Source organism: Poecilia reticulata, linkage group LG18 (genome assembly GCF_000633615.1).
Source record: "Poecilia reticulata strain Guanapo linkage group LG18, Guppy_female_1.0+MT, whole genome shotgun sequence".
NCBI lineage: Eukaryota > Metazoa > Chordata > Actinopteri > Cyprinodontiformes > Poeciliidae > Poecilia > Poecilia reticulata.
In genome coordinates, this window is record NC_024348.1 from 4,128,914 (window position 1) to 4,150,603 (window position 21,690).

Below are 21,690 nucleotides of genomic sequence, written 5' to 3' on the forward strand. Positions count from 1 at the left end.
GTAATCAGACAACTGCAATCATTGCAGGCCTACTAAGAACTTGTTCATTCTTTTATTCTATAAGCTAGCAACGGAATAATTCTATTAAAAAAATCAAAGTTTTTTGGCACGTCTTGGTTTAACGTGTGTGTATTTGAAATGCTCTTTATCATGGAGGTAAAAAGCTTTGAAGAGAAAATGTGCATGTGTTAGTTTGTTGTTTCAGATTAATCCTAAAGTGAAAGTTGCCCCGTCTTGGTTCCTGCACAGCTCATCAATCAGTGGATCATTATTTAAAATGTACAAAGGTACTTTCATTCAGTGTAAGCAATACAGTCGATATTAATCAGTTGGCGGCAGAGGATTTTGTGTATTTTGAAAAAAAAAATTAAAACTAAAGTTGAGGCTTGTATTTCCTCCATGAGCATTTTCAAACAGATATGTTCGCAATTGAGGCATTGCTTTTCACGAAGAATATTTTGCGGACTACTTGCAGATGATGTGTCAGCAGACGGCAGCACTGATTACCCCGACCGCAGTTCCTCCATGGAGGTGCGTCTGCAAGCACAGGAGGATGAGATCACGCTGCTGAAGTCGTCGCTGGCTGATGCCCTGCGGAGGATCCGGATGCATGATCAGCTGCTCCCATTACTGAAGCAGCAGCTGATTGCAGGTCAGTGTTTGGTCAGGTCAGAAGCTGGATTTATGTCAAATCCTGACCGTCCTGGCCGCGATCAAACATACTGTCATGTTCTTGTAATTGTGCATGCAGAAAGAGTGAATGCCCTCACAAATATGGACCATTCCTTCTGATTCCCCCAGTGAACCCCAGTGCTGCCCGGGTACTGAACCAGGTGTGTTACTCAGACGGTTTCACCAGCGGCAGAAAACTCTCATCAAGTTCAGCCAACGATGGAATTTACCACGCTGCCACGGCTGCCAGGTGATTCCAACTCAGAGCCAGGCTGCAGCTCACAGCTACACCACTTACCTTAGCATGACAACTGATCACCTGTAATTTCTGCCAACTACAATTTTAAATGATAGTAAAAAGTGACAGTTTAGGTGGTTTATAATCCTGATGGTCGTGGCAGCATTTCAGAAAGCCTCCCTGTTATTTATCTGCTTCAATCAAAGCTTTTGTAAATTATTGACATCTCCATTGTTGTTACAAGCTTTGCCTTGCAGGCAGTGGCGCGACTACACATTATTCAGGTGGATGCGAAAACATAGATCCCTCCCCCCCAGGTGACGATACGTGAAGGGTAAAACTCGCTACATTTACCTCGTTATGTGCGCGAGGTGAAGGAGCGTAAGGCGCGCTGAAGTGTATGGGAAAACATCATCGATGCACCGCCCCCTGCAGACTGGGTTTTGGCGCCCCCTCTGGTGCTGCGCCCCTATGTGTTGCATACCCTGCATACCCACTTTTTGCGCCACTGCTTGCAGGGACGCCTTGGACAGTTTGCCACTGTATCACAGAGCAAACATAAGTGCATATACTTATGTTTTGTATGCAGCACCGAGGAGATAAGGTTGAGAGTTGGAGCAACCAGTGTCTTTACAACTGGTTGGAACAGCCAGTTGTAAAGACACACAATGTGCTGCTATCTGTGCAGCACTGACAGGGTGCGGTGGAGGAGAAACGGGGCTAGGCGCCCCATTAGCTCAACAAAATTGCTAGTATCCATCCATGTAGGCTACAGGCATCAAATCACAACCATCAGTGTGCTCAGAGTCTGCATGGATCACAGATTTCACACAGCACCCCTGATTTTGTGGAGCATTAAGAATGGCTGAGTCAGCATTCCTGAACACAATGCAGTAGAGGATCTGGGTTCACCTGAACAGGCTGTGAACAACAGGTCTTCTCACAGCATCGAGACTTACCACGTCTAGATGCTACATGCTGAGGGACTCCTACTAAAAAAGATGAAATTCTAAACTGTTTTTAAAAAAGTGCTTCAAAGGCATCATTTGCAAATTTTGTAGATTTGTAACAGAAAGTGACGTACATGTCCAGGTTGATAGAATTTCCTGAGGCATTAACATGAATGGTGATAACAGGAATGTTGTATTGTTTCTAACATGTTACAGGCTTGTGATGCTGGTCTGTTGAACGTTGGTTGTGTTCATATCTTTGTCTTGCTGTATGACTGGCCTGTGTGGTTCCCAACTTCTGTACCTTCTCCAGCCAACAGTCAGAGAGCATTGTGAGCAATGCTAACGGCTATATAGGAAGCGGAATATCTGCAGAGCAGCAAGGCAGACTGCCATCACTGGATAAGGCAACTCAGACTGAGCCCACCATGTCCGCGCTATCGAGACGCGTTCAGAGCCTCCATCTTGAAGATGGCCTTCCTCCAACGGAGCTCGTGCTCGATGGGACACGAGGCAAACTCCACCGTGTCCCTGGCATGGAGGACGAGGAAGAGGAGGACCAGGTGGATGAAGAAGTCGGAGGGGACCAAGAAAAAGAAACGAGTTGGGCTTCGTCAGTGGAGGAGCCTATTCAGCCAACAACGGTGAGATCCCTTCAGAGGGAAGAATGCCTGGATAGAATCTGCTCTCCGGATGAACCAGGTTCTGCCCCGACCTCTCTCGGCTCAGACCAAAACCTCAGCCTGCGATCTGGACCCCTGTCCCCCATCCAGGAAGGAGAAAGAACGCTGTGCGTGAGCCAGCCTCACCGCTACTTTCTGCATAACCAAATTAATTTTGCATGGCTTTTTAAGACTCAATCAACTTCGATATTGTCTGAGTTGGATTCTGCAAACCCCAGTTGTGCTGCCACAGGCCAAACCTTTAGCTATCAGAATCAGAAAACACCAAGGGACTGGGGGGTGGTGAGGGTCTGTTTTCTAAAATAATCCCAATGGAATCTTTCCCATGTATTTGCTTAAATTGTTGGGAAAACATGGAGCTGGAGTGGAGCATTTGATCCGGCTGAGCGACATGTTCATAATTAGTTCAACTACACTGCAGCAAATGGAAGATGTGCTGCACCATACACCACAGAAAGGTGTATGGTGAGGCTGGCAATACACACGTGCTTAGGCTGAACAGATTAGGTTGTGTGTAAACCTTAATAGCTGTAACTTTTCAAAGGGCATCTGTCCAGACAAGCAGCACTAAAGGAACTGTTCATGAAAAAACTGCCATATAAAGGATTAGGTAAAGACAATAACAAGGAGCTGCTATTCAACTGGGTTTTGCAGAAGTAATCTAATCATTGAATCACTCACCACTGTCCTCAAATTCTGGGATGAATACTTTGGTTCTTCTCTTCCAACTCTTTTGAACAACTGCCTTTCCAATGGTCTGTAAACAACATAGTGGTGAAGCACAGCTGCTTTTGTTTACTGGGACCAGTTCTTGTGTATGACTTTCCTTTTTTGTCCCCAATGCTTTTTGTGGCTTGGAAGAGGGTTTCCTATGTAATGGGTTTCATACATTCAGGATCTCTCTGGTGGCCTTTGATCTACCTCTGATCAATGCCTTGAATGCCGAGTGGTTTCCAACTTGAACTCGGCCTTTCATCTTCCCACTAAAATAAGTTCACCTTGTACAACATGTGCTGTTGGCAATGCAACTGTTCCACTGACACAACAAAACTACGCTGAGCTAGAGCTCTTCAAGGCTTCACCTTTTTGAATTAATGTCACAATCTTTCAGTTAATGGTTAATGGTCTGAATTTATATCACACTTTTCTCACCATATCGACCACCCAAAGTACTTTCAATCAGTCACATTCAAGTAATCATACTCGGGTAGGCAGACCCGTAGACCTACGGGGTCAAGTGCCTTGCTCACAGGCACTTCAACATGTGACAGGATGACGCTGAAATCAAATCCACGTTTTTCAAAAATGTAATCAGAAAAAATCTGACGCTTTTTTTGAAACATTTTAGAACCTAATTACAGATAGTACCAATATTAACATTTAATCAATCAACATACATGTATATTCATTTCAAAACAATAAAATTCCAGGAATGAACGAGAGACTGTTATGAAGGGAGACAAAGAAACATGAGCAATGATCTCAAATCTACCTGTGCAGTCTGTCGTCTGTCCTGAACCTCCAACTTTCCCCAAATATCTCAGATACAGTTCATGCTATTTACTCTGAAATTTCTCTGCACTCTTATAGAAATCTTTACATTGCATGAAATATGAATTTAAAAAAGTGATTGTACATGTAATGAAAACATGTTCATTCCTGTCCTTAAGTTGATGCCTCCTAGAAACCAGAACTTATTGCACAGAGGTTTTGTGTAGTGTGTCTGACATTTTGCAGAGAATGGTTTAAATGATTTCTTTCTAACATGGGTTAAGGTTAAGACAGAACCACAATTCTGTATAGTTATTTTAGATTTATTTTTAAACATATGGTTTATTATGAGATGACTAAAGGTTTCCTCAAGTATTTAGGAAGAAGGTTTATTGCCAAGAGAGTTTTACTTCCTTTATTTAGGCTACCATGAAGCAGTAAATGGATCTTTTGTTAGTTCTTTATGGTGTGTTTTTTTTGGTACATCAGCTAATCATCACAAAGTGAACTGTGGTAAATATAGTTTTTGCCCTTTTTACATAAATATGTTAGAGACTAGAAGTCCCATTACTTGATGAACTGCAACTATTGGTATTGAAGGATGTATGATTGACTTACAGACCAAATGGTTGATTATTTCAGTTTGTTCTTGTAGTTGAGTTCATATTTTGAGAGACATTGTTGAGAAGCAGAGGAACTGGCCATCCTTCCACTATAAACAGAATGCAGCTGCAAATATCAATTATGTTTTTCTTTAATTCTTTTAATTTAACTGATCAGTTTAACAACTTCACTGTTTAGTGGAACAAGCACTCACTTCTTAGTAGCAAACATGTTCAGGGCACAAAAGACAGATAAGATATTTTTATTTTGTGGTTTTTGGGCTCCCCCACCCTTTCTAATGCCGCCCTGGGACACCACCCTTAGAGCTCATATCAAAAACTGCCACTGATTTTCATTAAACATTGAGTTTCATGTCTCCCAAGACTGACAAAGTTTAGTAAATTGTTATTACAAAGACATCTAGTTAAATCATATGTAATTTTAAACAATTCTATTCATATATATACCGTTTAATCGAAAGCAGGTTCAGATTTAAGTCCAGTCACATACAATCCAGTTCCAGCAAACTATACAATACAGATCATACAATACCAATAATATATATATTTTTTTAATTTTAAAAGCCCAGCATGAGCTGATTACTTTTAATCAACTCCTCATCCTGAGCGAGGATGAGGATGATGAACATATAGGAGTAGTTTGATAGATGTAAAGAACATAGCCTTCTTCCGTATTTGCATCCAAATTGTCATGAACACAGTTGGAAAAAGAAATTTCACCTCGTGATGTGAATTTTATGCCATCTCTACTGTGCATTTTCAGAGCAAAATATTCTAAACTCATGTGTGAGAGACAATCTGCCTTCCAGCTAGTGCACTGACCAAACAGGCCACTGACGGGGCCAAACCATTCCTCATTCTCACCTGAAATCTGAAAATGAAGAGCACATGGTTCACTCACTGAGGACGTTTTTCAAATGGACATGACCTGGACTGTTGAAGCAGCAGAGTTTCTGCTGACTTTTGTCAAACTAAAAGCTGCAAAATTCTTTTCCGTTTTGCTTTAATAAACTTGCCTTGATCTCATGCTGATCAGCTCTGATCAACACGTCTTCTCTCTGACTTTTTGTAACAAGCTCTTATCAAACCTGATTAAATTACATCAAATTACAACAGCTGTGCCTGTTTCTGTCTTAGCATGCCTGTAATCATGCTGGCAGCCCCTTGCATACCTCTATTGGGAAAAATCCTAACCCTGTCTGTGGAATTACAGTGTAAGTGTTTTCATTTGAAGGCTCATTGTTTGCATTGTGCCGCTGTAGGGTTCGTAGAAACAGCGAGAAGCTGGCGAATCCAGAGAGGCAAAGGAAGCGTCTGGACAAGAAAGCTGCGTCTTCTGCCAACCTGCTGACCCGCTCCCCCAGCCTGGAGAGGTACGCCGCCATCACTTCCAGCTGACTCCGCTCACTCTTTCCTCACATGTCCTCTGCAACAGACAGTTGGTTGGGATGCTGATTGTGTAAATTTAACATAAGACTCCCTTTCTATAAGAAGATGCTGACAGAGCCACACCGTGTTCTCATGAAGTGGTTTCATGTGTGTCACCTGGGTGTGTTCTCTCTCCACAGCCGGGCGAAGGAGCTGATAGCCAGTGCAGGTAAGGCTGTGGAACGTTTTTGTTGCCAAAGTAAACCCTGTTTCTGTTAATTGGTTTATAGATGCCAAGACATAAACATGATTAGGTCCTAAATCTAATCTAACCTCATGTTGAAAAAGAAAACACAATCTAGAGCCAAAATAAAAACGTGTCTAAAAACTAAGTACACCTTTACTGCTTCAGTAGCAACCTGGTGATGCTAGTGAATGAATTGATCATCAGCAGGTGGGGCCACCTCCATTAAAGCAGGAGGGTTGGCAGTTGGCAGCTGTGGCACATACAGGTGTGCCTTGTCACAATGCCAAGTAGGGAAGACATCAGCAATGATCTTCAACAAGGAGCCGTTGCTACATACTAATCTGTGAGTGGTCAAAGTCCTTATCCAATCATTTAAAGTCCATCATAACACAGTGAGAAATATTACTGACAAAATTATAAACATTTATTATCTTAGTAAATTCAAGCCAAGTTCAGATTGTTGAATGATTGGAAAACAACCTCTAGAGGCAGGTTTGCTCTATATTTTTGCTTTAAATTATTTTCCTTCATAATATATTTTTTGTTTTTCTACTACTTAGTTGTAGAAAGTTGTAGACTATGTACATTGTACATTGATCTGTTTACATATTTACATTATATCTCAACTTAATTCTACCTGAGCCACTAATAAATGAGACTTTGTAGTTAATGTACTTATTTAATAAACTTCAAAATCAAATCTCACATACAAATTTTGTAGGATATACATAGGATGAAAAAAAAAAACTTGTCTGATGAACACATTTAAACACCGGAAACAGACTTTCGTTTCTTTTTTTTCTTTTTTTTAAGCTCTCAGTTGAATTTAAACCAAAATATATTGAACAATCCCAAACACAAATAAAAATTCTTAGGTTTCAGTTTAAGTACATCACTCATTCTGATTGGTGGGCCCACCGAAAACTGAAAAGTCAGTAACATTTTAAATCAGGCCCCTGGCTGCCAGCCGTATCCTGTCACGACTCGCCACAGTTCGGTCCAGATCCTGCTGTCTCTCAGAAGACCCATGAGAAAAGCTACATCTCTCTCAGTACAGACTGTCGAACTCAGAGAGATCCCTCTCCAGCCAGCCTCTACCTCTGAACAGCCTGCAGCATCACAGCTCACTGCTCCACCTCGTCTGTCTGTCAGTCATCTTTGGGTGACGGCGCACAGAGAAGTTGTTGCATTTATCAAGCTGACTTGCAGCAAAAACTCCTTTAAAAGTAACACTGAGTTTCACTCTGAAAACAAAGTTTACACAAATCATTTTATACAGTGTTACTAGTGTTGCTATCTGGGTTTGAATACAATTGTCATGCCATTTTATGGAAATGCCAAAAAGCACCTCAAGCCAGTGTAAAAAACTTTTTTTCTTTTTTTTTAATTGAGGAATTTATTTCAGATTTTGCTGTTTCATCAACTTTTCCTAATATGATACTTCAAAATGCCCATATTTTGTTGATGGGAACGCGGTTAGTGTCAGTTTGAAGACCAGTTGAGGATATTCAGAACACAGAAGCTGGAATATTTTTGTAAGTTTTGCACGAGCTGAAGAAACTGATACACACTGTCCAATAACAGACCAGCTGCTCTCCATTTAGTAATAAGTATGGTTCGTGCTTTATCGCTATACTTTGTTAGTTGTTTTTTTTTATCTTGAGTTGTTTATTTTTGGAGGTTGGATATTGCCTACCTCCTCTCTGTATTTGGACATTTTACAATCACCAATAGAAAGAGAAAATGCACACAAACCTTTTGCCTAAAGAATCCCACCTAAAATCTTCCCCATATACAAACATCCTAATTCATGATGGGTAATTTGGACAAAGATTTTGGTTATGATTTTAAATAAACAGCTCATTCAGCAATGTATGTCTTCACAGGCTGATGCAGTATATATACATCTACTGTATTTTTTAAAGATTTTCTAATTCAAGGATCTTGCTACTGTTGGTTAAGATTAAATATATTAATAGAATTTCTTTTGTTGCTTCTCCAAACTGGTTGTAGTTTGAGATTGAGGTGATTCTCTTAATTCAGCAGCCAGTAAATTAGCGTTCATACCAAAAATAACAGAGTGAAAAGTTTTAATCTGTTCCAAATCCAGGGAACTGACTCAGTTATGTCACTTACTGAGAATTTCACCAGCCCCAACTTGCTAACTTGCTCCTTTCCATGTGAGTTGCTGGGAATGGAGACAAGATGTGTGGGTGCAGCACTGGAATCATATCCGCTGTGGTCAGCTGAGCGCCACTGCTGATCCAACTGACATGGCAGGTTGATGGATGGTTAGCTCTGCAGTGTAGGCTGCCAACGTGCGTTTTTATGTTCTCACTCTGACCTCATCTTGAGCTCCTCATACCCATCTTTCAATGAAAAGATGGGTATGAAATGCAAGTTTTGGTTTTGATCACAATAGAGCAAAGAAAATATTTATTTTAGGAAGGTCTCTTCTGTTGACATTGGCAGCAGTGAACAGTGAGGGGCCATTTCTCTACCAGAGAAAGTCGGTAGAGACTTTCTCTGAGAAATTAAGGTTTCAGGTTCTCACTGTGAGGCAGATCATCACTTGGTGAATTGGAGGTCAAACTGAACCTCTGACTTTCCGTCTGGAATGTAACTCGTGTGCCATCTGAACAATGCCCTCAGTGTTCTAAGGATAATTCATAGTGAAACATACTAACCAACAAAGTAACAGATGATTTGAAGGAAGTTGTTGCAACGCTGTGTGTTCCATTGGGCTCCCAGAGTAACAGGCACCAGAACTGCCTGCAGTTATTTTGGGGTATATCTCCTTTATCCAGTTTCCCCTTTTTTACTTGCAATTCCCACAAACTCTGACCTACTAAATTTAGGTCTAGACTTTGACTGGGACATTCCAACACATGAATATGCTTTGATCTAAACCAACTCCTCCAGAGTTACCGTCATTCTCTTAGCTGCTTCTCTGATTATCATGTCTTGTAATATTTGCAGTTCTCTCTTACTGATGAGTTCTTTGGTCTTAGTGATGTCTTTTCTTCATTAATGATGGAAAACTGGCTCCACAAAGATGAAATTCTCTAGATCACTCCCAGGAGTCTGGAGTAGCTTTCATTCCCTACATATTCCTCCTTCTTTCTTCTGGACATCCTGTCTTTGAAGGTCTGGTCCCATATGATTTGGTGGTCGACTCCCCCTAGAGGCCTGGAGTATTTCTGTGTTGTGGATCGAGTTTATGGCTTTGCTATTTGCGGCATTTCCCCCTTTGCTTCCGGTGGTTGCAGCAATTTGTCTCCAGTTGGAGCATTTTTCTTTAATTGTTGGTTTTTGCTTCTGCTGTCTGTGATTGCAGCATTTGGTGTCTGCAGTGTTTTCTGTTGCATTTGTTCTTTTTGTGCTTGTATGCTTTAGAGTTTACATCATTCATGTGTCTGCAACACATTTCACCACTAATGGTTTTCTGTCAAACTTCTGTGGCCTTCACAGAAACAGAATGGCTGGATTTATACTTTATATTCACAGGTGGCAGCACATTGCACTGTATTGGAGTGGACGGTTTTCTACTCGTGTTTGAAAAAGTACAACATTTTCCATGCACTTCATAATCTTGCATCGCTTTGGTCTAATTTACAAATCTAAATTACTCGTCAGTCGGCCTGTTTGCACATCAATGATTTTGTGCAGACTTGTTAGTGGGCTGTCTTAAATCAGCTATCGTTAATTAACGGGGAAATGAAGAACTACTTTAAAGAACTCAGCTCAGATAAAAAGTAACCATATTTGACCATATTTGGCTGCCATATTAAAAGGACTCAGTTCTCAAGAATTTCATAGATGAATTATAAACACAGCACGCTTAGTGGATCTGGTCTTGGCACCAACAGTTTCTAGTCACATTTAAGATGTTCTGTTTAGCAGGATGTTACTGCTAATACATGAGAGTGTGTTACAGATGATTCCATATTAGATCAGTTAAGATTTACAATCAACAGATATTTAAAGCTTCTTTATGTAAACTACATTTTTTTATGCTAAGTTTTTGCATTCTTGTGCACACAGGTTCACCCGGCTCAAGAAGAGGAACTTACAGCCAAGGTACACCAGAAATGACATAATACAGCTCTCTATCTGCACACAGAGGGAAGCAAACAAAGCCTTTTAAAATATTCATTCCTTTATTACCATAAAGGAGTTCAAATCCCTTTTTTATCCTCCTTTGTTTTAAAACTACACCCCACATCTGTACATTGGATAGAAAGGTTTAATAATTTCTAAAAAAAAAAAAATAGAATAATAGATGAGGCTAGAACATCTTTGTACATTCTGTGCTTTAGCAGTCAAAGTGATGCAAAATATAGTTTCTGCAAAGCATTTATACCCTTTATATATGTTGTTAATTTGAAACAGAAGAGCTGCCTAGAAGGAGAAATGAATCTGAAATGTGAACGTTACTGAATTTATGTAAATCCTTTTTCATGGGGATTGAAATATTTGAGAAACAGTTTCAATACCTAATTCTGTTCATGTTAGAAAACATTAATAGACGCCTGAGTCTATTAATGACTTTAATTAACGTCATCAGACTATAGCAATCAGATAAGAGTAAAGCCAGAAGAGGTTTTATAGTGTGATTTGTTTTTGTTTTTTTTCTTGTGTTCTTGAGTAGTTCTTCTTTTACGTAGTTATTTATCTTAAAATAGATTCATTATAAAAGTGAGTTTTATGTGTGGATGTAATATGATGGTCATGGTTTTGGGTTATGCAGCATCCAGAGTGTGTACACGAGACAAATTTCTGTCGGGACAATAAAGTTCTTCTTATCTCTCTATTATCTTATCCAGAACAGTCAATTAAAATGTTCATCCGTGGCCGACCCATCACCATGTACGTCCCGTCCAACATCCAGAACTATGACAACCTGAAGATGGAGCTGCCTTCAGAGAGACTGGAGCTGGACTGGGTGTATCCTTCCACAGGAAGGCCACACAGCTGTGTGTTTATGTGATTGGGCTTGTGTTACATTCACACCTGGTTTCTTTCACTCTGTTGATGGATGAAGGATATGATGCTGTGGAAAGAACTGATCTCATACAGAGGATGTAAAAAGTGTACAGTGTAAATATTGGGTTTTCTGATGTAAAAATCATGTAGTTTTATCATTTTTTACACCTTTAATGTAACATATGTCCTGTATAGTTCTGACAGAAACCTAGCAAATCAATTGGGAATCAAAGCAATTGCAAAAAAATAGGATACACACCAGTGTACACACCCTTAATCCAAAGCATTGCTGAAGAATCTTTTAATAAAGTTTTTGACAGTTTGTCATCATGCCCCATCATGATGTATTTAGATTTGCCCTCGATACCTTGTTCCCCAAATCTCTTATATGTGACGTTATTCCTCAGTTGATGTAAATATTTATATATAAACATTCTGTGATGCTAAAAAATTTAAATCCCTCTTCGTCTGACTGGCTTTGGGAGCTGTTCATAATGCCATGCATTTTGCCAAAACCTGCAGAAGTAACCCATAGTAACGGTATAATGTATGTTTTTTTGTTTTTCATAGTTGTGGCCTGCAAGTTTTGGTTTGTTGAAACGTTAAAACATTCACCCACAAAGTTTAGGAAGAGTGAAGAAAAGCCTGGAGGATTTCTTTGTAACTATGCTTCTTATTGCAACATATAAAGGACACAGCAGACCTCAGTGTCTTCATCAAAGGGATGATGAATTTAAGTTCAGGAACATCAGCCTTCCTATAGGTGATGTGTAAAACGGCTAGATCTTTTTAAACATAAGAGTCTGTGTCAATAATTAACTTAGAGTAGTTTTTATTCATCTAAAGTACAGCTTCTAATTTAAACATTGTGATAAATATGTGAATGGTTTATCATGTAGTGATGCATTACAAAATTTAAGTGTTGCCACCTTAACCCTGTCCGTAGCTATGGTTACCGGGGACGGGACTGCCGTGCTAACTTATTTTTCCTTCCATCTGGTGAAGCGGTTTACTTCATTGCTTGCGTCATTGTGCTCTATCACATCAAGAACCGGATGCAGCGCCACTACCGCAAACACACCGACTCTGTCCGATGGTCAGTAAAACTAAACAATCCTCTGCATATGATCAAGGAAAAACTTTGTTCTCTTAACCCTTTCATGCATAGTGGTCACTACAGTGCACAGCTATCTAAAAGCCATTTTCTTGTGCTTCTTGTGGATTTTTATGTTAAAAATGCACACAGACCACTGAAGTGGACACTAATGCATCAAAAAATACACTATCAACTACTGGCCATCAGCTGCAAATGCAAGAAATTATTTTTTGTTAAACCCAATATGGCCGACAGACAAAAAAGCATGCCAACTGACCCTGACCCTCCTTCTACTGTAGATGACTCTTGCAGGTAAAAAAAAATATTGTGACATCAGATAACCCCTAAAGAGCAATACTACTGATGTATTTTTCAACTAAAAACTTTATATTTGGAGAAAATTACAATTGATCACCTAAAAAAAAAAAGAAAAAAAATCCTACCTTTTTTTATGACTTAAGCTTAAGAGAATCAAAAAAGATTTTTGAAAAAAAATCCTGACATATCATAATTCATGCATGAAAGGGTTAATTCGACTTGATGTGATAGTCTATGTTCTTCCATGTTGACAGTATCTATTTCTCACAAAAATCAAAGGATGCTTGATTTAGGTGAAGTTTCAGGATGAACCTAAATTGTACTATAACCTTTACAGGTGAACATTCTCAGATCGCTGAGCTTAGAGTTTCAGTTTCACAGAGAGACTGTCAGAGTCACAGAAAGCCATAGAAGTGGACGACCTTTAGCCACATCCCACACTGATGACCACTTTATTGTGATCAGTTCCCAGTGGAACTGCATGATGGATGCCTCTGAACTCCTGGCACCTGAGCGTCATGTCAGACCATTGGAAACCATTTCCATCAGCATGGTCTGCATGCTGGATGACCTGCAGTAGCAGCTGACCGGTAGCGTCATTGTCTTGCTTAGCCAGGCAGCATTTACCCTGGACAAGGAGTCAGTCCTGTTCTCTGAAGAAAGACTGGAATGCTGAAAATGTCGATTGCTTCTAAATGCTGTGTGTTATCACACTGATTATTCTCTTTATGACCGTATTGAAGTACTAACAGAGTGCCAAGGGATGACATGAAAATAGGCTGTAAAAATGTTTCTTCCAGATCTGAAACTGTTTGTACAGATTTGTGATCTAGTTCCATACTTTATTAAACTCTACTCAGAAATCAATTTTTAATAGGCGAATTTATTTAAGAACAAGCTGCAAATTGTTATTTGGCTCTAGTGAAGTTGGAGAAGAAAAAATCTAAACGACCTGTTAAATTCCTTTACTAAGATAACCTCCCTATAATAAGTGGACGTGCAGACAAGCATTGCTGCCATCATGAGAAAGGGAAGTTTGCCCTCTTTCAGTTCTAGTTTTTCATATTTCAAGAAATGATAGAGATAATCTGATCTTTGTCAGGCTCTAAAATGATTTAGAATTTTTGACATCATTGGCTTCATGATTTTCAGATAGCCTCACATTTAACTCTAGAATACTTTCAACTACAGAGGAGTTCAAAGTCCAGTCAAAGGCTGCACGATCAGATGGAGAGATTAAAGAAAATATTCTGATTATAATCTTAGTTTAGTAATTTTCAAAGAATCTAACAGCAGAATGAATGTTAACTCCTATGACCTTAAGCTTATGAACTGGATTCTATTTCTTTATTTAGATTAGGTTTCCTGTAAGCCTGTTTGGGCTTGGTATGTTATGATTGTGTGATGTAATAAAACTAATCTATGAGAGTGTTTTGCACTCAGCTATAAAATAGTTCTTGGATGATGTATTGTCTTTCAATTAAAATTTGGTCACAAAACATGCGCTGTGGAGAGCAGCATGTTGAATGTTAAGGAGTTTTCTGTAAAGCAGAAACTTTCTGCAGCCTGAACAGCTTGATAATACATTCTGACATTAAAAACTGATGTGGATTCTGATGAACACCTACTTCAGTGATCTGGTTGGATATCAGCGCTTCTGACTGAGGGTTGTCCTCATCAAGTTTTCATTTATCCCTGTTTTCGGTGTAATTTATTTAAGAATATAAAATGCCCAATACTTCATCAGAATCAACTGTTTCTGTGCAGTAACACGACACACTACATCCTATTATTACTTTCACTGATGGTGTTCTTGATGCTGCAGTTTCCAATCCATTTGTAACCACGGTGACAGATATTTTGTCCCATCCAGAGTCCCGTAGAGCAGACCCACCATTTATCAACAGTGTGTGAGATCCACTCTATGATGAACACTCTCAAATACGTGACACAAACTATACCATTTATCTGTATGATGGCATGTTTTCATTATGGTGAATAGGATCCGGACGCAAGTCACTACATATGCACTTATTTTTGTTCTTTCTTCTCTGGATTCTTTTCTAAAGGTTTTGAAGTAAATGAAAATATTTATTTTCTGCAGTCTTGCTGTTCATCCTGACAATGTTCGAGTGGCATCTGGACAGACAGCCGGCGTGGATAAAGATGGAAAGGTAACTACTGCTGTGGCAGTAATATTGGATGATGCTGAAAACAACACATGAATGAAAGCAACACATTTAATTAGTTGGTACATTTCAAAATGCTCTTGAGCCTGTGTCTATCAATCGGGAATATGTAGTAATATATCATACATGGGAATTTGAATACATTTTTGCCTTGCATAAAATAAATATAATTGTTCTGCATGCTATATGGATGCTGTGTGGTGTATTTTTATTCTTTATGTTATGTATTTATCTGTGATTGTCCTTGCTGTCTGCAAAACAAATTGCTCCTTATGGGTCAATAAAGTTTGATCTGATCTGTTTTGCTCTGTAGATGATATGGTTTTATGTTTTATTTTAGCCAATGCAGGCATGTGTTCATATATGGGACTCTGCTACCCTGGTCACCCTGCAGCAAATAGGCCTCGGAACCTTCCAGAGGGGAGTGGGAATGGGATCGTTGGCTTTCTCCATTGTTGTAAGTTGTTTTAGTTTACATTGTAACTGTAAACTGCTCTTTACTTTGAATTTGCTCAGACTTGACGTTGTCAAGTTGATCAGGATTGCATGATATAGATGAGTAAAAGACATGTCCTCCAACTGGTGAAATGTTAAAATGAACCAAGATCTGAAACTGATGATGGAGGCCTAGAAATCACTTATATCATTAATACAAATTTCTAAGATTGTGACGTCACAAAAACAAGCAATTGCTGGAAAATCATCCTAGGGAAAATCTAGTTTTTTAATGAAAAAGGACGTAAGATGTGTCATGATTGCTTTCGTACTGAAACGAGGCTAATGTGAACTAACTGCATTTTAACAATTGCAACCGCCAGTTGATCTTAATATGGTGAGAGGAGGACTTTAGTTTCCCTTAAATTAAAAAGTATTCTGTTGATCAGATTCAAACTTCGGGGCTGCGTTTCAGAAAGCCGGGTTAACAAGCTCTGAGTAAACCTACCCAGCTCTGTGAAACAGAACAGGAGATATCAACTAGCTAAATCAATTCTGTGTCAAGTTACCTCGGAGTTAAACATGAGCGAGCATGATGAAGAAGTCCTCATCAATGCACAATTCACCATGGCAACAGGAGAATAAGAAGAAGCCTGAAAGTTTGCACTTCTTGCCAATGGAATTAGAAATTTTAATGACGGCATAAGGAGAATATGAAAACATATTTAACAAACAATCAAAGATAAATTGACTGTGGCAAAAAACAGCAACAGTAAAAATATATTAAGATATGTGACAGAGGTTTCTGCGGAGTATTTACTCTCCGACATCTACAGGCTCCCACAGAAAAGGACAGGACATTTCTGACTCTTTGCTTGTGCCAGGTCTCAGCTAAAAAGTAGGACAAACTCAGTATTTGTTCAAACAGATGAGTACACATATACAAACACAACTTTTGAAAAACACACAAACCATTATTTACATAAGTCAAAAGAGGAATAAATTCAAATCTGAGTTTTCAGGCATGTTTGTGCTCTTGAAACCGTTTCATATTTATGATGTATTTTCTTGTTTTGAATCAACGATTTAGGATTCTGGAACTTTCCTTTGTGTGATTGATGACTCTAATGAACACATACTGTCTGTGTGGGATTGCACCAAGGGGACCAAGCATGCAGAGATTAAGGTAATCAAAGAACACTGTGAAGTTGAGCTTCATTTTCCACCAGTCCAGGCTTTGATATCTCAGAGTCACTGCAGCAACTGATCCAAACACGTCCACTCTCTCTTAAGGACAAGTAAGTTAGAAAAATCATCTGCCAAAAATTGGAAAACCACTTTTAGATCTCGCTCTCTAACCCCTGAGAATATCTCTCAAATTCTAGGAGCTTGTTCAGGGAATTTGGACGGATCACACTAAACAAAATGTTTAATTGTTACTTTTTATTCTAGGTTTCCGTATTTCCTTACAATTTTTTTTAATTTGCTCTAGTGGCCTTTATTTGATAGTTAATTGACAGGAAAGTTGGTAATGAGAGAAGGGGGAAGACATGCAGCAAAGGTCACCAGGCCGGGAATCGAACCTGCAATGGTCACGTCGAGGACTAAGGCCTCCATTCATGGGTTGTGCTTAACCCTTGCACCACCACAGCACACTCTCGTATTTCCTTACAATCTTTTTTTTCTTGTTACTTACCAAGTTTGGTTGCTTTTCATGTCCTAAATTACACTTTCCTTTACTTGCTGAAGATAAAGTAACAGTTGAACTTGACCTCTGTGACCTCCACTTTATCTGGGAATCACCATTACAAGAGAGAACAATTATCTCATTAAAGATAATAAAACAATTAAATAATGACAAACAACATCCAGCACAATAATCACCCTCAAAGATAACTCTGGTAAGCATGGGCCAACTCCCCTGACTGAAGAGATACTACATACATGCCATATGATGAAATGCATTGGCACAGAAACCATAACTAATTCATCCTTTACATTTTACAGTAATTTGTGTATTAATAATGAATTAAACATTAAGGTCATGCAGTTTTAGATTGAGCCGTACCAACATAAGGTCACAGTTTTCATCTGCTAGATCAGGAAGTCTGAAACTCTGGAGCCGCAAGTGGCTCTTTGGCTTCATTTATCAAACAATGAAATGTTACTCTGTTTTTGTTTTTTTGGTTTTGTTCTTTTGTTCTGTGTCCCCATTAAAATAAAAGTGGTCCATTGGTACATCTGGTCTATTACTGCCACTGCTGGTAAGCAACATTAACCTGATCAAACTGAATATTCTTGCAAAGTATTTGTTTAGTTCAGTCATTCCTCTTTTTTCTCCAAATCCTTTTTTTGTCGTCTAAGATTGCAGAATCTCATCTCACACTTGTAAAGCCAAACGAACTTTAACATTTAAGAGACACTTGCAGAAATGCAAAACAAAGCACACTTTGGGGAGTTCAATTTGTCCTCACAATGTAGAAAGGAAATAAGCCACCCCATGGGAATTACAACATCTCTTAATTAAGTTCTTCTTTTCTATTATCTTATTGTCTACAATGGTTTTGTTTATCAAGGTGTGACTCAGGTTAACAAACTTCTTCATCTGTGCAGGTTGTTTCTCTGCAGCCAGTCTAGTCATTTCTTGAATTCCACCCTGGCATTTATCCAATTTGGCATGACTGAATTTGAGATCTTTTTACATTGAATGATAATGAATATCTTAATGTTCATTATCATTGTCCTAATGGGTTTCACTGATATAAAATTCACACCCAGGTTGGCAACCATCCCATGTAATGTTTGAATCACTTTAGGATGTTAAACTCTGACATCCATCTTCAGACAGAATCAGAAAGAGTCACAAAGTTTTGTGCCGTGTAAAATAAAGTGATTGGAATGTATTGGTGCTTTATAAATGACCTCCACCTCCAGAGAGATGAGGGTGAAGCCTCCTGATGGGGCGGGGGCTCTGCTGTGTTTAAATGGGCTTTTTACCCCAAACTACTCAACTTTCTTGGGAGTCATTTTTCTGCATTGCTGTCATGGCAACTCTATAAATATTTGGCAAATTCTTTGTGTGAATATGTGTGTTTATAGTTGGGTGTTGAAAAATGTACATGATCTAAAAGAGTTTCCCTGCCTGTGACTGCAGTCCAACACTGGACCCGTCCTTTGAGTTTACAGCACACAGAAACAGCAAACTTCCACCCGCTCTCATTTCTTCACCACATTCTTCCCTGCATGAATGAGTCTTTGTGTGGCACTTTACTGCAATCTTTACTGTTATTTTCTTTATAAACTGAGTGGGGAAATTACATCCTTAACTGTTTTTTGTGCCCTTCTCAAAATTATTCAGACGCTTGAAATCTCATATTGTCATATAACAACCACATGCTTGCATGTTTTTTATTGGGTATTTCTTCAGTTACATCTGCAGATCTGTTCTGGCTCTACCAGCTTCGCATATCTCCAGACTGAGATTTCTGCCCACCCTTCTGCAAAATAATTACATCAGGCTAGTTGGAGAACATCCTACTACAAATTCTCAATATTATTGAAGTTTGAGCTTTGAATAGGACTCGTTCTAACACATTAATAGACTATACTGTAGGCTGTACCTCTGGCTGTGTTATAAGCAAACCTGATAAGTTTTCTATTCCCTTTTATAGGAAATCAAAACCACAGCATTATGCTGCCACCACCATGTTTCACAGTGGGTTTAGTCTTATCAACATGATGTACTGGATTTCCATCACTCATAGGGTTTTCCCCACAGGCCAAAAAGTTCTGATTTGGCCTCGTCTGACAAGAACTCCCTCTAAAATAATTCTGTGTGTTGACGTCAGTGTCCATTAGTGCCAATTTTTTTGCATGTTTTAGGTTTTTCCAACTTCACTTTTTCGCTAGTGGTGAACTCTAAACATGTTTTATTTTCTTAGCTTTCATTCAACGGTGGCAGGTTTTAGTTTGATCTGACCAAAGTTTAGGAAACTCCACATTTACATCAGTACAGATCCCATTACCTAACCTGTATGCTTGATGTCTGATGTTGCTGCATTTCACTCTTTGAAGACTTGACCGGCGGTCAGTGTCCCTCTGCTGTAGTTGAGCTGAACCTGCCTGTGCTCCTGTGTGCAGACGACCAATGAGGCTGTGTTTGATGTGAACTTCAGCCCCAGTGACAGTAACAACATCATCACCTGTGGGAAATCCCACGTCTACTTCTGGACACTCAGCGCAGGGCAGTTCACCAAGAAACAAGGCATCTTCGGAGTAAGGCTCAGATTTCCGCTTGTCTCCTGTCACGTCGCCCTGACAGGTTTTCTGTGTTAGTGGTTGGTGATGAGCGAGAGCTTCCATGTTGTTTGCAGCTTCCTCAGTTTGAGCCTGAATGGGGAAGCAGGAAGCCCTTTTAAAGAGAACTGAAAATTAAAGACAAACATTATTCATGTCTAAAAGAGGATGTATGACACATCAGGACCATTTTGAACAGATTCATTTTATCAACAAGGACAATAATACAAAACTTCAAGCCTGTATAAAAATGTATGGTACCTTTTTCATCACCATCTGACATTAAATGACACTGTCAACTTTTCATGTTTAGATCTGCACTAGCACATTCTACTAAATGTGCACTAAGGGAAACTGAGTATGTTTCCCTTAGTTACTGTTGAGTACTAGGAGAAAGAATACTGGGGCTTCCCATCTGCACCACTCCTGAAAGAACCACTACTGCCTGCATATTTATAAATCAAGCTTATAAAGCAAGGTATTGAGATTAATCACAGCACTAGAGTGTGATTAATCTGATTTAAAAAAACAACTTCTAATTGACTGACAGCAATCGATTGACAACAGTACTACTGTATTGCTGTCAATTGATTAGAAGTTGTTTTTATCAGACACACAATGCCATCTGTTTTGTGAAGTGCACCAGTCCCTCCTACAGCAGAACTTTACAACTGAGCTTCCTGCTTTTTCTCCAAGTGTAATGATGGACCTACATGGTCATGAACTTTGGTGTCATCACACCACAGGACACGTCTCCAAGCGGTGAACAGACAGCGGTATGCAGACATCTGGGAGAAGCAGACTCATGGAAGACCACACTTCTGGCCCATTTGGTTTCATTTTGTCACAGTGCCACACAAGTAGAGAGTTAGTTTGAGCTCTGGCCATAGGTGTAGCTTTATTTAGCTGAAATGCTACGCAGAAGCCTACAAAGTCATGACATCATCTTTTGGGCTTTCCTAAATGGTTTTAAGGCATAGGGAACTTCTGACTTTGAGGGGAGAAATAAAGCAAAATTCTCTCATCATCATTGTCTTTAGCAAATAGAAATAATTTAAAATAACCTCAGCTATCAGTTAAATTGTTGCTTTTAAAAAAAAATTTGTTTTCTTATTTACAGAAATACAAGAAGCCCAAGTTCATCCACTGCTTTGTGTTCAGCCTAACTGGAGATGTTCTGACCGGAGACTCTGAAGGCAACATCCTGCCATGGGCGAAGTCTGCTGCAGACACCAAAACGCTTGGTAAAGGGGCCAAAGGTCAGTGTGTTCACATGCTAACAGGAAGGTTCTGGTTATAAAACCTTGTCTGCTAATCTTGAAAAATAAAAAATACAAGAGAACCTTAGCAAATTCAGTTTGATATTAGAATCCTAAAGTCACGATGATATTACGTTACGGATTTCATTCTTTATATATTATGTTACATAAAGTCATAGCATAATATTAACTGTATAAAATAATCCATATAGCTTTGACCTGTGCACAGTTCCTTTAACACTTTGCTTTTCAAACAGAAACCTATCAGATTGTGCGTCCAATCAAAGCACACGAAGGCAGTGTGTTTACCCTGTGCACCCTGAAGTGTGGAGCTCTGCTCAGCGGAGGGGGAAAGGACCGCAAGATCATCCGCTGGAGCGCCGACCTGGCTCCGGAGAGAGAGTGTGAGGTGATCTGCAGCTGTGTGTGTCTGTGTTACATCTGGCGTGTGAAGCATCCTCCCCATGGGAGGGAAATGCCTGGAATGTTGGAATTAACTGGGCCGTTATGTTCAGATTCCAGAAAAGTTTGGGGCTGTCCGCACCGTTGCTGTTGTAGATGATGAGGGACTTTTGGTTGGTACAACCCGAAATGCAATCCTCAGAGGATCTTTCTCTGATGGGTTTGTTGCCATAGTTCAGGTATGTTCATAATATCAGTTTTCCTTTTGCTCTGTTTGCATACTTGAGGTAAATGGACCAAGCAGCTCAGATCAGCTGTAACTGCAGCAGGAGGGAAGAAATTTTAATTTTCATCAGCTTCCCTCTCTCTCTCTCTCTCTCTCTCTCTCTCTCTCTCTATATATATATATATATATATATATATATATATATATATAC

At 39.4% G+C, this 21,690-nt stretch overlaps 1 protein-coding gene across 2 annotated transcripts in view; it reads left to right on the forward strand.

Moving 5' to 3' along the window:
- The window catches only part of eml3 (EMAP like 3), a 57,804-nt gene that overhangs the window by 30,563 nt on the left and 5,551 nt on the right, over window positions 1–21,690 (forward strand). Inside the window, exons 2-16 of one of the 2 annotated variants that reach the window (XM_008434932.2) lie at window positions 476–652; window positions 802–922; window positions 2,174–2,650; window positions 5,920–6,030; window positions 6,226–6,254; window positions 10,317–10,352; window positions 11,099–11,219; window positions 12,205–12,354; window positions 14,777–14,846; window positions 15,202–15,318; window positions 16,387–16,482; window positions 19,437–19,571; window positions 20,713–20,851; window positions 21,109–21,260; window positions 21,367–21,492. In XM_008434932.2, the coding sequence (XP_008433154.1) occupies window positions 476–652; window positions 802–922; window positions 2,174–2,650; window positions 5,920–6,030; window positions 6,226–6,254; window positions 10,317–10,352; window positions 11,099–11,219; window positions 12,205–12,354; window positions 14,777–14,846; window positions 15,202–15,318; window positions 16,387–16,482; window positions 19,437–19,571; window positions 20,713–20,851; window positions 21,109–21,260; window positions 21,367–21,492 (2,057 nt within the window). The remainder of the gene's footprint in view (window positions 1–475; window positions 653–801; window positions 923–2,173; window positions 2,651–5,919; window positions 6,031–6,225; window positions 6,255–10,316; window positions 10,353–11,098; window positions 11,220–12,204; window positions 12,355–14,776; window positions 14,847–15,201; window positions 15,319–16,386; window positions 16,483–19,436; window positions 19,572–20,712; window positions 20,852–21,108; window positions 21,261–21,366; window positions 21,493–21,690) is intronic. The other variant, XM_008434933.2, reaches the window with a different exon arrangement.